General features: G+C 41.1%; 1 protein-coding gene across 3 annotated transcripts in view; it reads right to left on the bottom strand.

Moving 5' to 3' along the window:
• pdcd11 (programmed cell death 11) overlaps window positions 1-15082 on the bottom strand; it is a 30642-nt gene that overhangs the window by 6945 nt on the left and 8615 nt on the right. For all 3 annotated transcript variants that reach the window (XM_088635685.1, XM_088635687.1, XM_088635686.1), the window contains exons 10-27: window positions 14502-14626; window positions 14303-14363; window positions 13684-13830; window positions 12864-13115; window positions 12327-12452; window positions 11640-11834; window positions 10885-11055; window positions 10464-10677; window positions 9961-10113; window positions 8790-8902; window positions 7357-7874; window positions 6223-6285; window positions 4263-4356; window positions 3575-3664; window positions 3120-3222; window positions 2347-2524; window positions 1634-1690; window positions 845-967 (exon numbers count right to left, since the gene is read on the bottom strand). In XM_088635685.1, coding sequence (XP_088491811.1) covers window positions 845-967; window positions 1634-1690; window positions 2347-2524; window positions 3120-3222; window positions 3575-3664; window positions 4263-4356; window positions 6223-6285; window positions 7357-7874; window positions 8790-8902; window positions 9961-10113; window positions 10464-10677; window positions 10885-11055; window positions 11640-11834; window positions 12327-12452; window positions 12864-13115; window positions 13684-13830; window positions 14303-14363; window positions 14502-14626 — 2783 coding nt within the window. The remainder of the gene's footprint in view (window positions 1-844; window positions 968-1633; window positions 1691-2346; window positions 2525-3119; window positions 3223-3574; window positions 3665-4262; window positions 4357-6222; window positions 6286-7356; window positions 7875-8789; window positions 8903-9960; window positions 10114-10463; window positions 10678-10884; window positions 11056-11639; window positions 11835-12326; window positions 12453-12863; window positions 13116-13683; window positions 13831-14302; window positions 14364-14501; window positions 14627-15082) is intronic.

Raw genomic sequence — 15082 nt, 5'->3', positions numbered from 1 at the left:
AGCATGCTTATATATTCAAGGATCACTGCAATGCTATTTTTATATTTCAGGGTTAGAAAGAAAATCGACATTGACGAGTGCATTTCAGACCACAATGAAATGTACATGATAATGTGTAAAACTTCAGATGTATATCACAAAATAGACAATTTTACAGGTATGTGCAGTACCATATTGCCATTGTTGTCTATAAAAAGGCCCCATTACATTGTAAACAAGCAGGCGCGTGAATACATCACTTTTAATCCAATAGAAATATTGCTCTGGACTTCGAGACATTTGTGCTGGCGAATACTACATAGGTGTTAACGCTGCATGCAGATTACATTGGAACATTTCTGCAGGAAATGTTTGTTGCACAACCTTCGCTTATTCGGTCGTACACCGCATTAGATTTGTCATTACAGTGACTAGTGATCAGGAAGGGCCAGCTGAAGTCACAATTCTCACAAACTCTTGCTCTCGCCCGTGGTGACAACTTTTCCGATAACACGGTGACCACACAGTACTTTCACAAACTAAATTAAATTAATTTCGTGACTGGTCTGACAAATTGAGACTGCAGTTCCCCTTTCACTATAACATAACTCAGGAAATCAAAGATGCCCCTTTTTAACTTGAGACTTTGCCTTTATTTTGTTATATCATTTCACACTCTGCTGTAACAAACCAAAGCCCATGACACAACTTTCAATTAAAAATGCATGAGGTTTGAAAAATTAGCTTCAACAAGAATGACTAGGGATGAAACCATAGAAAGCTTTTTTCTCATTTTATTCTCGCAATGGGCCCATGACTATTTTAAAACGAAAACCTCTTAATTGTGCAGGATTTAAAAAAATACCTAATGAAGACACCACAGTCTTTAATAGACGTCACATAGCCACGTAACCGCTGGCCTTCCTTCAGGTCAGCAATGGAGGGGATTTCTGGGTCCTTCACTACCTGACTACTTCCAGGGGTTGTCCTGCACAGAAAAAAATGCAAGTGGAAAGACTGAAACAATTCTCATGTTTTTCCTTCATAAAATCAAATAAATACAAAATTAGATGTATACAAGACATCTTACAGTTTAAAAGTAAAAGAAAATATGAATCTGCTGTAGGAATCTTTTATGGAGAGGACACAAAAAAAAAAACTTCACTATGTATACTCCACACAAAATGAAGGCCTTGACGTACTCTTGTAAAAACTTTTTTCTGTTTTTTAAAATCTTCTTCGAAATGTCCACCCAATTTTCAAAAAAACTAACTGCGGACACCCCCATCCTCCCTCATAGACATTCGTCAGAGACGACATTTTAAACTCAACAGTGCGTCACGGGAGAGGAAAATGGAGGAGAGGCACGTCTTTCACAGACGATATTTTGAGCTTGCATTAGCTGGTGGGCTATACTGAAAGCTGAGAGAAATGAAGCCAACCAAACTTCATCTTATCCCAGCTGCATTCAGCCAGCTGCACACCACTGTTCAAGGAATTCTGAGTCACGGGGATCAGCTTGTGATCTGACAAGAGCCCTTTACTGATTGTGTCTCTTCTAAGCCCACACGTACGGTCTTGTTATTTTTTACTCAAAATGAAGGAAACTTTGATTTCTGGTGAAGCTCAATGTAAGTGAGTCACTCCCGCCTACCTGGACCTCCGGAGAGACAGCTGTAGCTTGTTCTCTTCACTTTCAACAATGCAGCACCTGTGTGATGGGAGTCAAGTATTATATTAATCAGGAATATTAAACAAAAAAGGTAAATAAAACACTAAATAAACTGGTTCTATAAATGTATAGGATGTTTAACATATTATACATGCAAAGGAACATTTGTAAAGAGATAAATATCAGTTTAAAAACAAGACCTACTTTATATACAAGCAGTCCCAGTTACTTTTTTGATGAAGCAGTTACCTAATTAGATTTCAATTAATTAACCCCTTAATTATTAGCATTCCAGTTGCATAAATTCTCACTGGAACTAACATTCAATGATGCTTGCACCCTCATTATCCAGTAGCCTCTTGGCTTCAGGATGATATGGATTTGGGCTTGCTGAGGGTAGCAGTGAAAGCCTATCCCAGATTTGAGATGTGTACGGCGCAAGGTGGGACTGCGAGTACATTCTCCTCTCTGAATAGGATGCCTGTACACTGCTGGGCCAAAGTGAAAGAAACAATTTAGAGTTGCCAACAAACCTAGAGAGCATGTTTTCAGGGATAAATAACAAACGTAAATAATAAACCCACACCTGTAAGCGCAGCAGAACACAGAAGTCCTAAGACCTGACCAGTACTAAGTACCAGGGGGAAAAGAACCTCAAAGTCACCACCACACAGAAGCTGAAATTAGCTACTTACCTGACAACCTGACCCACATGATAACTGTCCAGAGGGTTGGGCCTGTAACAATCATCGAGGTCTAAAACCGACACACGGCCAGTGTGCCCGAAAGGCAGGGACACAACAAGGCCGACGCGTTTCACGATTTTGGCAACAGTGCCCAGAGTGATGGATCCGTTGGTTAAGCTGTGGAGACCTATAAGCAGAAAGAAAGGCATCTCAAACACGCCAGAAGGCTGGCAAAGAAAACAAACAGGCTCCAGTGAGTGGAGTCGTTTTTATCCAGATTAAACCATTTGGTTCATCACAAACCAGTCACTGGCATTTCACTCTTAGGGAAAAACCGTGTACACACACACACGTGCTGTTATTTCATAACATCCACAGTCACAGGTCAGTACCTTATCTAAATGCATACCTGTTCTAGATTTATACTATTTAGATTTTGAATAGATTTCCTCTTCCTTTTAAAGCCACTGTCTCTTAAAAAACATACTTATACCTGTCAGCATTGTCAGAGAAAAAAAGGCAACACTCTGAAAAAAGCATTTAAGGGATGATGTCAATGGGAACTACAGAGAGTGCCACAACAAAATCTCATGGAAACAGAGAGCATGGTCATAAGAATTAAAAAAAGTGAGCATTAACATAAACCACAGGAACGTGAGGTCTGTGGGGAATGTGAATGTAGTATCCATGTAAAATCACTGTAGTAATTCCTGATTACTGTAGATTATCACAGTGCCTAATGTAGCCAGACTCAGCAGTAAGATACAGATGACCAGCCTCACCTGTGAGAGAGAGAACCAGCTTTGTTTTACAAGAGCTTGTGCTGACAACAGTAGCTTTCAGTGCCTGCCCCAGTTTACACAACTTCTCTGGGTGTTTCAGCTCCTAGAATATCAAAAGAAGTAAAAGAACCAGAGGTCCACAGGGTAAAATCAGTACAATAATACATTTTACAGTGATGTATTAAAGGGTATGATTATTTACGTATGTGGTGAAATATTATTCTGATATCACTGAAACAATTACGGCTGGTGGTCAGATCTTCTGATAGAACTGCAGCATAAAACACAATTGGATCACTGGGTTAAATATGAAAAAATGAATGTCTCTTTAACCCATCCCATTCTCTGACATTTTCTTAATTGTCTTGTTTAATTTTTAAACTTAATCTCCTAGGTCAAGGATGCAGGTCTGCATGAAAAACAACTTAGTTTTCAAGATCATGTAAACGACGTACTTTTGGGGTCAAGCTCATCAGCAGCAGGTCCACTTTCCCACCGAGGACTGGGGTCACGTCAACCTCCAGGCACTTCTTCACAGTGTTGTACTGATCGCAACCACAAGACAAACACACAACTGAAGCACAAACTGACTACACCTGCTGGAAACAAGTACAGCATTCCTTCTGACACCCACTCCAAATCAGCACTTAGTAAATATCCAAAAGAAACATCTGGAGGATGTTATTTTGTTTCCTAAGTTTTTCCGAGTTGATAGCTGAATCATGTCACTAGAGATGTTTTAGCACGTTTCAAAAAGAAAGAATAAAACAAGAAGAATGTTTTGTGGGATGTGCAGGCTGAGATATCTTCTTGTGCTGCCCTTGTTTTACTGGTGACCTCTGAAGAAAATGCATCAGTGTGCCTTTTTAGCAGTTATTGCAGTCAACTAAAGGACTCAGAGCCAAAGGCCTCACCTTCTCAAATTCACATAAAATCTGCCTGCTAACTAAAGTGTTCTTGAAGCTTAACATCATTAACAAAAATCCTTGACGATTTATTTTACCTTTCTTAAATATATTTTTAGAAGTATTAATTATATTTAGATTATAAATGCTGGCATAAAACACAAAAACTTGGATTCTCCAATATGGCAGACAACATTTTAAGAAGGAAGCAGAACTTCACCACCTCTGACCTTATTACCTTGTACACAAAACAGGTGACCTCCTGTCCAGGCTGGTAGTTTTCCAATGCTTCAGCGTGCTCCTCCTGGGTTGGCAGGTCTCCTTCCATCTTGCTGTCAGGACAGGTCCAGCAATTGAAAACAAACTTGTAAACAAACACTATACTGCACTGCACAAGGGATTGAACTAAGATCCCATTGTAGAGCAGTCTGAACTGCATTTAGAAGGTGCAGAAGTTTATAATTTAAAAAAAATCTCATGGGCTTTATTTTAACTGCACAATAGCAGAAATATGTATACTGCTTGTTCACAGCTCCCTTGACTGCCCTCAAAAATCATCCACACCAGGTACTTTCCCCTGCAACAGAGCTCGCTGTGTCACCGGCAAATACATAACACCACATTTATTCAAGGCCCCTCAGGCCAGTTCCAGATCACCCGGGTGACCTCTTGTACCTCCAGCAACCTCATTTACTGGATCTCTTGCAGGAAATGCCCAGCTATCTACGTTGGGGAAACCGGAATGTGACTAGGAGACCGTTTCAGAGAACATGTTAGGGTTGTGAAGATTAAAGATTTCTCCAAGCCCATAGTTTCTCATTTCACCTCAGGCGGCCATGATCGCACTGATCTCTCCGTCTGCATTCTCAAAGAAGGGTCTCTAAACTCCCATAGCAGAAAGACATCAGAAACAAGAATTATCCTGAGACTTGGTTCACACCTTTCCCCTTCTCTCAATGACATACTTGTTTTCGTGTAATCTTCTCTGTTCACATGCAGGTTTCGACTTCACCCCTCTCTTCACCTCTTTCTGCCTCTCCCCTGCTCCCGCATCCTCCACTCTCCCAGCTTTTGTTCTCCTGTGCTATTTAATCTTTGTTGTCTGTCCTGTCTTTCTCACACCTGAAGAAGGCTACACAGCTGAAACATTGCATTTTCTCTCTTCTCTTTTCAGCACGGAATAAACCTATTATTTGTTCCTTTGTAGCCTATGCATGCTGACACAGCTACCCACCTGAACTAAATATGTATAAGCATGGTATCCAAACATACATTTAATTTTCTATCAGTAGTAATATGCCTAATGTGCCTGCTTCTTACGTAGAACTGAAATGAGTTAAACCACTAACCAACATAAGTCTTCTCCTGCTGGTGACAGACAGCAGGGCTACATACACATGCTCTTTGGGCATTAATACACACACAAAAAGTTTAGGAATCTCAAAATGCCATGGACAATGGATTCAGACAAATACAGGTACAAGAATGAAAAAACAAAAGGAAAACGGACCCAGAAAGACACTTACGCCAAGATGACAGTACAGGTTATTGGTCCAGCTTGAGTGGAAAAATCTTGTGCTTATCAAGTTGTACCAGTGCTTAAGACCCTTGAATTCAAAGTAGGCTTTGTCTTTACTTAGCTAAGAGTCTGGACAACAGTCTGCAGTCAATAAACGCAAGGTTCGCATAAACCCAAACAGCCAGCACCTGTGCCAAATGCACCTTTAGGGCATGAATCTCAGTCACTGAGGTTCTAGTAACAATTCACAACTCCACAGACCCTGGCCTGAGGAGGAGCTCAACAAAAACTGCAACTTCAACTTCTGAGATGTGAACACCTACAAATAAATGAGGAAAGGGGAGAAGACAAAATGGTTTGCATGTATTTAAGGATTCTACAGTGTAATGGAAAGAATCTCCCATACCAAATTACTGAACTGAGAAATTATCAAGTAGAGTTCAATATTTTTTTTATCACTGTGCAACACACTAAAGGTCTGATTTGCATCTCCTCTGTATCTCAAAACTTCATGATTTCTGCACTAAACATCTGACTCCCGATCACTAATAAATGCCTGTTGAATGAAGTAGATGTCCTTTAGAGAACAACTTGTCATAATGTTTTACACTGGTGCTCATGCTAACAGACTGGTAAATTTAAGGCAATGAAAACTCATGCTTAACTTCAGAGGGCTTACCTTGGTAGAAGTGTCAGTTCAGGTATCGTGAAAGTAAAGTTTGGATGAGAAATTGGCAAAAACCTACAGGAATGAAAGAAACGAATTGAAGTTTCATTCATGTAATTTAGTGGTACAGATCCTTGAAAGTAAATTGATGTTATTTTAATCAGAGAAGTTAAGAAAATAACTGATTTAAAAGGACCTGGAAATTATCTCTTTACACAGCAGAACTTTTACCGAGTGAAGTCTCGTGCTTAAGAATGCAACAGCGGGGTCCACCTTAGCATTTTAACCCATGGCTCTCCAATCAGGGGCTCTTATCACAACAAGAGTTTCCATCTCTTTAGCTAAATAAGAAGAACTTTAATTATCAGCTTACTTAAGTTATACAGCTATGTTATTAATTGACATATTTCTATACTTTGCTATAATGTATGTATTCCACTCAAAATAGAAAATAAATGCAATCACTTATTCGATCAACTGCAAGTTATTAAAACAAGCTCTGAATAAGTTATTTTCACACAATACATCATCTTCTGGCACACAAAAAGCAGAGATGTTTTTGAGAGCAGTTTCAGCATTCGTAACTGGAATCCAGACATGACCTAATAACTGCTGTTGCCGTAAACACTATAATCTAATTACAACAAAGAAAAAAAAAATCTTCAGAAAGCCAACTGCTTTTCAAACTTAAAAAATGAAGTGTGCTACTGTAATTAGCTTTAAATAAAATGAACAACTAAAAATGTCACTGGTAACATTAAATTCGATTTGAAACTAAGGTTTGTTTTTCATAACCCAATATGTGAATAACAGAGTAGATTTTCAATTCTGGGCAAGGTTGTCTATTTTAAGTAGCTCCTTCACCCTCATATGGGTCTCATCTTCACTGCAGATGTTCCCATCTGGGTGAGATGTGAGCAGTGGCAGGAGTCTGAGGCTGAGCAAGTTTTAACGCCAATTACAATTTTACCGATTGACTTACTATCATATAGAGCAGATAACGAAAATGCTGGGGCTGAAGAAAACTACAAAAAATATAATCGTAGCATTGTTGAGGTATCAGCTTTTGAGGGAGAAAATGCAGCAACATGCAATCTGTGAGGTCGCAGTTTGTGTCGTTGCGTGAAAATACACCAACGAACTCACTTGTGACTCCTGACTTCTCTTCCCCCGATGACACGGGCAGTGACGGTGCTGCCCTTCGTCAATGTGGACACAGGGAACGTGCCTGGCTTCACCTGCTCCAGAACCTCGGAGACGTGGATGCTGCCGGTGATCCCCCCTTCCAAGGCCACTAGGACACTGAGCGGCCTGATGGTCTTGATTGTGCCTTTCACCTTGTCGCCCAAGCTGAAGGGGTGCTTGGGGCCACCGAGCTTCTCATCTTTGCTCTGTGAGAGGCTGCGCTCCCGTCTGGAGCCCACTGTTTTCCCAGACACCCAGGTGACGGAGGGGAACCCCCCAAGCTCCTCAGATTTGGGCTTCTTCACCGTAACAGTGAGGCTCTGGCCCACAGACAACCGCTCGGACTCAAAGCGGAACGTATCATTCCAATGGGTCTTTGTAGAGATGAAAGTAAGATGGCCAGTCTCGCCCAATCTGATAACGGCAAAGTCCCGTTCCACATACTGCAGTGTTGCAGGCATTGTTACATTGGCTTTAAGCTGGAAAAAGAGATGACGAAGATCCTTGAATGTGCACTCATAAAAAACCAATAAACTTCATTGCTTCCCTGGTCTTTATTCATTCTCTAGAGATTCTAAGATTTGGTACTTATTGTATAACTATTTCACATATATCATATGTGATACGCATCAATGAATAGGGGTCAAAACTGTAGAGAAAAATAAAGCAAAATATATTTGGGAATTAAATTTCCTAGTGGTTTGACTCAACTGGTTGAACTGTGACTAGGATGCATTGAGACGCTCTGTGCATATTAATTAAAGGAAAAACGTTAGCTTCCACATTTTACTGCATGCGGATTTAATGAGGAAACAGTTGGTATAGTTTAGCTTAGTATCAACAGTAAACCATCCGTGTGAAGATTTCTCTCGGAGGCTGATAATACGAATTTCAACAGTCCTACCAAGAAACTTGGCGCTGTAAAAAATGAACTATGCATTGGCAAGTCAAAGAGAGCAACAGAGAAGTACTGTCACATGGACTATACCACGATGGGCAGCATATAATTTGATTTCTTTTTTAGGGAGCCAAGCAAGACCAAGAAGCAGCAGGACAGTAATGAGCCAGTAAATGCTGCAGTCATCAATTAGTCACCTCAACAGTGACAATTTTAAGAAGCTTAATTCCTTCGCGATTCAGGAAGGGCACTGAAGAATCAAAAGCATTTTGTATGAACTAATTATTTACCCGTCTTGAATTTATTTCCAACTCATTTTATTATGATTAGTGAAAGGAAATTGCCAACTTGGGAGCAGCTCTTGGACGCAAAAACAGCGTAGTTATTTTAATCCTTTCACACATACGTATCCGAGTCCAATATGCAGTATTTCACTGGGACCTGTCACAAAGCCAGAAACGTCTGTGAGAGAAACAAGAGGCCTGTCTGGTTTTACCTTGCACTTACTGGAGACCAGCAGGGGAGACAGGGAGATGTGAAGCTGGCGGGTGAGGAAATCCACATGAAGTATCACTCCGGTTACCTTCTGCCCTTCGACCACAGTGACACCTTGGAGGAATAAACACACACAGGCCATCAGGCCCCCACAAAGTGCCTTTACACACACCTGCCTACAAAATATTCGATCAGGTGGTGCGTCACCACTGGCTCTAACCTCATCCAAAAATATTCACCCCCAACTCACTCAGTAACTTTGTGATGAATGATGATCTGAAGAGTTTGTAACAGTGGAAGAAAAACAGAATTCTGCCCCAACCTGACTGTCAAAACCCCTTCCTGCAACAAACTGGGCCATTTATAAAATTCTCAAATTTTAACTCCAGTTCCTACTCTGTGTCATTATAACTCTCTCTTTCCCATTACATGGATGGATTTCTCCATCCATGAGTGATGAGTGGAACCAGGGTTATTCTTTAAACTATTTGGTACTGGAGTCCCGATTCTCTCCCATCAAGAGTCGCTGGGGAGCCGGAGTCTATCCCAGCAGGCAACAGGCACAAATCAGGGAACACCCTGGACAGGACACCAGTCCACTGCGGGGCAGACAGACGCAAAAGCAGACACACACTCACACCAGGGCCAGTTTTCCCAGAAGTCAATTTACCTCCCAGTATGTTTTTGGGCTGTGGGAGAAAGCCGGAGCACCTGGAGGAAGCCCACGAAAACACAGGGAGAACATATAAACTCCACACAGATTGCTTCCCAGCTCTGGAATTGACCTCAAGGCGCCAGTGCTGCAAGGCAGCTAAATTAACCACTACACCACACGCTACTCTTGATTATCAACAGAGCCATCAATGAAAACGAGAGCTGGTGGAGACGGTGGCATCTATTAAAGTAAAGGTACATTTCTATTACCTTCCATAGGTTTACATTTTCTATCTGGTATATTTTTTTCCAATTAGCTCCCGTCCCTCAGGAGTCTGCCCTCAATGTCCCTCTGTCACTTATAAAAATCATGCCAGAAAATTAAGTACAGTTCCTTAATATCCTTAATATAACAGATGAAGCTCTAATAAATAATGAATAGGAAAAAACAGTTTTATCATGTCATTTAAAACATTATTGCAGAAAGATATTAAAGGTGTAATAAAATTCAAACTCACCAGTTAAGTGATACTTTGAGGCCAGTATGGTTACTCCATTAAGATGGTCTGCTTTAAAGGTAGCTGTCCCATTATCATTTACTTCATCCACTGTGAGTTTCAGCTTCTGCCCAACCTTCAGGCTGGAGAGACTCTGCAGTAGTTCAGAATGGCCTGAAAACAGAACCAGCAGCAGGGAATATACACATTAAGAACCCCAACATTAGTCTTTCAAACTAGGTCCCAATTGCTTTTAATAGAACAAATGACTCCATTAACAAGTCTTAATTACTAATGTTTTCGGGTACTTAGTTTGGGAAAACCTTAACTTTGAACTATATGGTATGTCTCGGCATGACCAGAAGTTATACCTGCCGCGTATAAAGCCTTCACTAGACCAATTTCATACTTAAGAGACAAGATCAAAATCCTTCAATATTGGAACAGTCTGTCCTGGTTCATGCTGTTGACCTCATGCACTGTGGCATCAGTCTGTAGCAGTGGGCATCCTCCTGACCGCTCACCTTGGTTGGCCATCATTTGTGCCACAGTGTTCCTTTCCTGAATACACTGTGACAGCAAAGCTGCTGCTTCTTCACGCTCCAAGCTGACCTCCGACACCTTCAGGGTGACTAGGAACCGCCGCTTCTCTTCATCCAGGTTGGTTACCTTGGCGACCACAGTCTGCCCTACCTTGAAGGCGTCCCCCGTGTTTGTGACGAACTTGTCACTCATCGCCTAGGCAGGAAACCAGAAACTCATCACCAAGTCTTAAAATGGATTTCTGATTCTGAAGGTAGTGAGAATTTCGTGTACATAGACATTATGTAAAACAGAATTTAAATCTAATCGAGAACAAAAAGCTAGAAAATCCAGCTGCCACTTCTTTGATTTTTTTTCTTATTTTGCTAGACTTCAAGTCTACAGATTGACAGAGGCACTTACAGATATGGGAGCCAGTCCAACTAATCCATACGGGAACTCGACAAACACTCCATAGGACATGACGTTCTTGATCCACCCTGCCAGCAGCATCCCAGCATTCAGTTCTGCAAAGTTTCTGGCCACGACTCCATCCTCAAAGACAGCCTTCAGAGAAGGCTTTTTGGATAGTATCTATGCACAGGGCTAAGGGGGTATGAAACATTTCTCTGCTTTAACACAAACTCCTACTACCATGTGGTGTAAACTCATATTCAAAGAACAGAGCAATACTCTGTTATGTGTTAAGAGCTCTACTGCTGCATAAATGATATTGCATAAACAACTTGGGGCAAAGTTTCACTTTCAACTTTTTTGTAATTCAATTTTAAAAAAATTAAAGGAATTTACTCTTTCATGACACAGGCCATGAACCTACATCAAAGTCACACCTTCTCATCATAATACTACACCTGAAGGAACAAAGGTATAAAGTCATTTCTGTAATTAAAATGTAATAGCAGGGGTCTTTATTTCATGTATGAAGAAACTTTGATCGCAATTATATCCCTAACCATTTAAGTGTTGATTTGTGCTTTTTTGTACTAAAGGGTAGAGTGAGAATTTGCATCAGCACATGAGCTAAAAACACACAGAACTTAATTATGCACAGAAAAGCAGGTGTGCACAAAGCAGCCCTGAATCCAGTGTGAACCTTGTGGTTTAATGTGGTAAACAAATGAGTCTTTACTGCCTGCCATCAATTGTAGAAAGGATACAATCTGTTCCTTGCTCTTGCTGAGGCACACAACATTAGAGATGATGTCACCCTCTCTTAGTCCCTCCCAGAGCAGTGAGCAGTTAGACACATGGTCAGAGAGGTGCACTGTGGGAAGGAATGCAGCTGCTTCTTCAGGGAGAATTGAGACCTTGAGACCGCTGTCAGTCTTCTGGACAATCCTTGCTTCCACAGTCTGCAAAACAGGCCAACAATGATTCAACTGCATCAGTAGACAACTCAGAAATTGTATCAACACTTAGCTTTAAAATGATTAAAAGTCAGTGTAAACTACCCTAGTCCTAATTTCAATACTACAGTATTGGATATATTGCTGATTGTATCACACAAACAGACTGTCTTGAAAAAATTGAATGTTTGATAGAAATGTAATGAGACTCTTATTCTCTGGTATTAATGGGTATATATTTTATGCCACACAAAACACAGGAAATGCAAATTTAAAGTTCCTGAAAATACAGAGAATTTTCAGTTAATGCTTAGCAATCCTTGTTCTACTGTGGAAATATTTCTGCTTCCATTTTGTTTAGAGTGAATAAACTGCGTGCCCAGCTACAATGTAAACTTCTTACTGTTAATCTGACTTAATCTTCAAATACAGTTCTGTCTCCTTCAACATGATATATATAGCACTTAAAAGTTGTCGGGTGATGGAAATATCTCCTACCTTTCCAACTTCGTATTCAAAGGAACTCTCTTCTGGAACTGTTTGAATGTCTTCTGCTACTCCCTTGAAGGACAACAGCAGCTTCTCTTGATGAGGGTCACACTTCATGACCTTGGCTTTGACAACCTGCCACAGAGAATACTGAGGTCTGACACTGCAGATTTGCAGATGCCAAAGTGAACAACTACAGCATCTCGGATAAATATTGACTTTGAATTTTCCCAACGTGCAATTTCCCTGCAATGAAATCTTGAGTCTTTTGCAAGCACAGACATTAGCAAAACATTTAAAATCAGGAATCTTTAACCCCGGTCCACTCTAGCTGAGGACTGAATGACTTGAGTAATGGGACCATGTTATTGTTAAGGCTTTTGCCATCTCTATTTGTTAACTATTCACAAACTTCTATTAAAATGACTGGTTTGTTGCTTTTCAGAGACACCAGTGCAGACCCTTAATACAATAGAAAAAAAACTGGGTGAGATAAAGTGTAAGGATTTATAGACATCCTATAAATCCATTAAGTTCTGGCCTCACCTGCCCAACGTAGAAAAGTTTTTCTGGGATAACTTTAGGCTCCATGCTGAGCTCACCAACAGGAACCAGGCCCTTGACGTTGCCATAGAAACGAACGATGCAGCCAAAGTCCTTCACACTAACAATGTAGCAGTGAGACATTTGCCCAGGCTTTGCATCTTGATAGGTGCAGATCAGAGGCAAGGTGGACTCCACCAGGGTCTTCTTCCTTGTTAGCACAAGATTTTTCACTTTGGGGTCTACTGTGAGAACCTGAACAGCAAACAAACACAGTGTGAAAACAGCACCACCATTCAAGATTGTCTGGAAGTCCTATGGCACTATCGAAAAGAATGAACGTTCTAAACTTGCCAAAATACCCTTTTGGGTTTTCACAATCTATTATTTGATTAATAATATCTTAACACAATGATCAGTAAGGTGGCAGCACAATTGCTACACTCTCAGTGGTAAATGTCCCTTCACTTTTAAATGCTCTTTCCAGGCTAACTGTGCACGTTTGCACAGTTGTCAGCAGCATCCCAGCATTCAGTTCAGCAAAGTTTCTCACCACGACTCCATCCTCAAAGACGGCCTTCAGAGAAGGTTTCATGGACAATGTCTATCCACAGGGCTAAGGGGGTATGAAACTTCTGTCTGCTTTTTTAACAAGAGTTTTTAACCCACATCTGTCATATCTGAGTAATGCTTCATGATTAAACCTTTAGTTCTGAACAACAAGAAACCTGAATCTGAATCTCTCTCAGCCCTAAAAGCAGACTTTGACAGCCTCAGCTAAAGGTCTTAAAACCCACAAAAGAAGAGTTTTTGGAAGACTGACTCGACACTTGACTTCATCCCCAGGCCTGTACTTCTTCTCTGGGTTCTTCAGGATAATGTCAGCCAGGTGTGTCCGTGGAACCATGCCCCGGATGTGCTCTGTCACTTTCACCAGCATGCCGAAATCGTGCAGTGAAGTCACTATGCCCTGTGAGAGAGCAACAACCACAAGCTAGAAACACAGGGCAGGGAAGTGGCGGTCACGGTGCCCACAGCCGTTATTTGTGTACGTCCCAGGAGTCATGTAACCAGGGCAACAGTGAACGTCCAGTTGACCTAGATGAACAAGGCTGCACAACATCAGAGACCTTTGTGAAATGCAAATGGTGCCTTGAAAATTCCTAGCAGTTAAAAAAAAGAAAAAGCCTTACTTCTTTTTGACAGTACAGCAAACCTTACTAAATAGGATGTTATAAATATTTGCTGGGAACGGATTTCAGTTCTGCGAGCTAATGCCTAATTTATTACAACAATTACACATGCACACCGTGCGTTTTGGAGAAGTAATCTTCCTACTTAGCTAATGTAAAAAAGAAAATATTTCAAAATCCCTCTCCTGAGTTTATAATTCAATATGGGTAACTGTCTTTTCAGATGAAACAATGTAAAAATATCCTTACTGTAACAAGCTGTCCAGGCTGTAGATCCTGGTACTGGAGGAATGGGGCTTCAATCACACTCCTGCAGGGGAAAGGCAGTTATCATGTGTTCAGCTGTAGCCCACATGCATTAGTTAGATTGAAAGCTCCTGCCAGTCAGGCCTCCAGGCTGAGCAGGAGCTGGAGCTGGGCAGCTGGACACCAAGGGCAGTAAACTCACTTGCGCAGACTGACCAGGAGCATCTGCTCCAGGGGGCTGAAGTCCAGGATCCGGCAGGTTTGAGTGGACCCAGCCAGGGTGCGGTTGGGGTCGAAGGATTCATGCGATTCCTTCAGGTGATTTTTCTGTAGGGAAAAAAAACCCTTCAAAATTACTGTGAATAGAAAGGATTGTCGTGGAATTTTATCGAAGAAGAGCCAGGAGAGGTATTCTCATTCACTCAGTAAGGTCTTTATTCATATTGCAATATGGGAAAAAGCCATCACCTGTCAGTGCAGAGAAGTGAAAGCTTATTCAAGAGCAAGCAGGGAGAGCCCTTGTTTTTTATCTTTTTTAAGCTGATGCAACACTTCAAGGACAGGCAAAGCAGTAATTTTCCATTCCTTTTAGGTTTCTACTTTAAGCAAAGAAGAGCAGTTTTCAAATAGTTTCTCGTACTCCCTTCTTCAAGCAGCCGGGATAAACATTATTAAAACATCCCGTGCCCTTGACGAGTTGGGTGCTATCACACTTTGTTCTAAGTATCCAGCTGCTTCTGCAGCACAGCTCTGTCCGTAAACAACATTTTTAGGATAAAACAT

This window comes from Lepisosteus platostomus, chromosome 6 (genome assembly GCF_059453375.1).
Source record: "Lepisosteus platostomus isolate fLepPlt1 chromosome 6, fLepPlt1.hap1, whole genome shotgun sequence".
NCBI lineage: Eukaryota > Metazoa > Chordata > Actinopteri > Semionotiformes > Lepisosteidae > Lepisosteus > Lepisosteus platostomus.
Note: the sequence above shows the minus strand (reverse complement) of the source record. Positions and strands in the feature narration are given on the sequence as shown.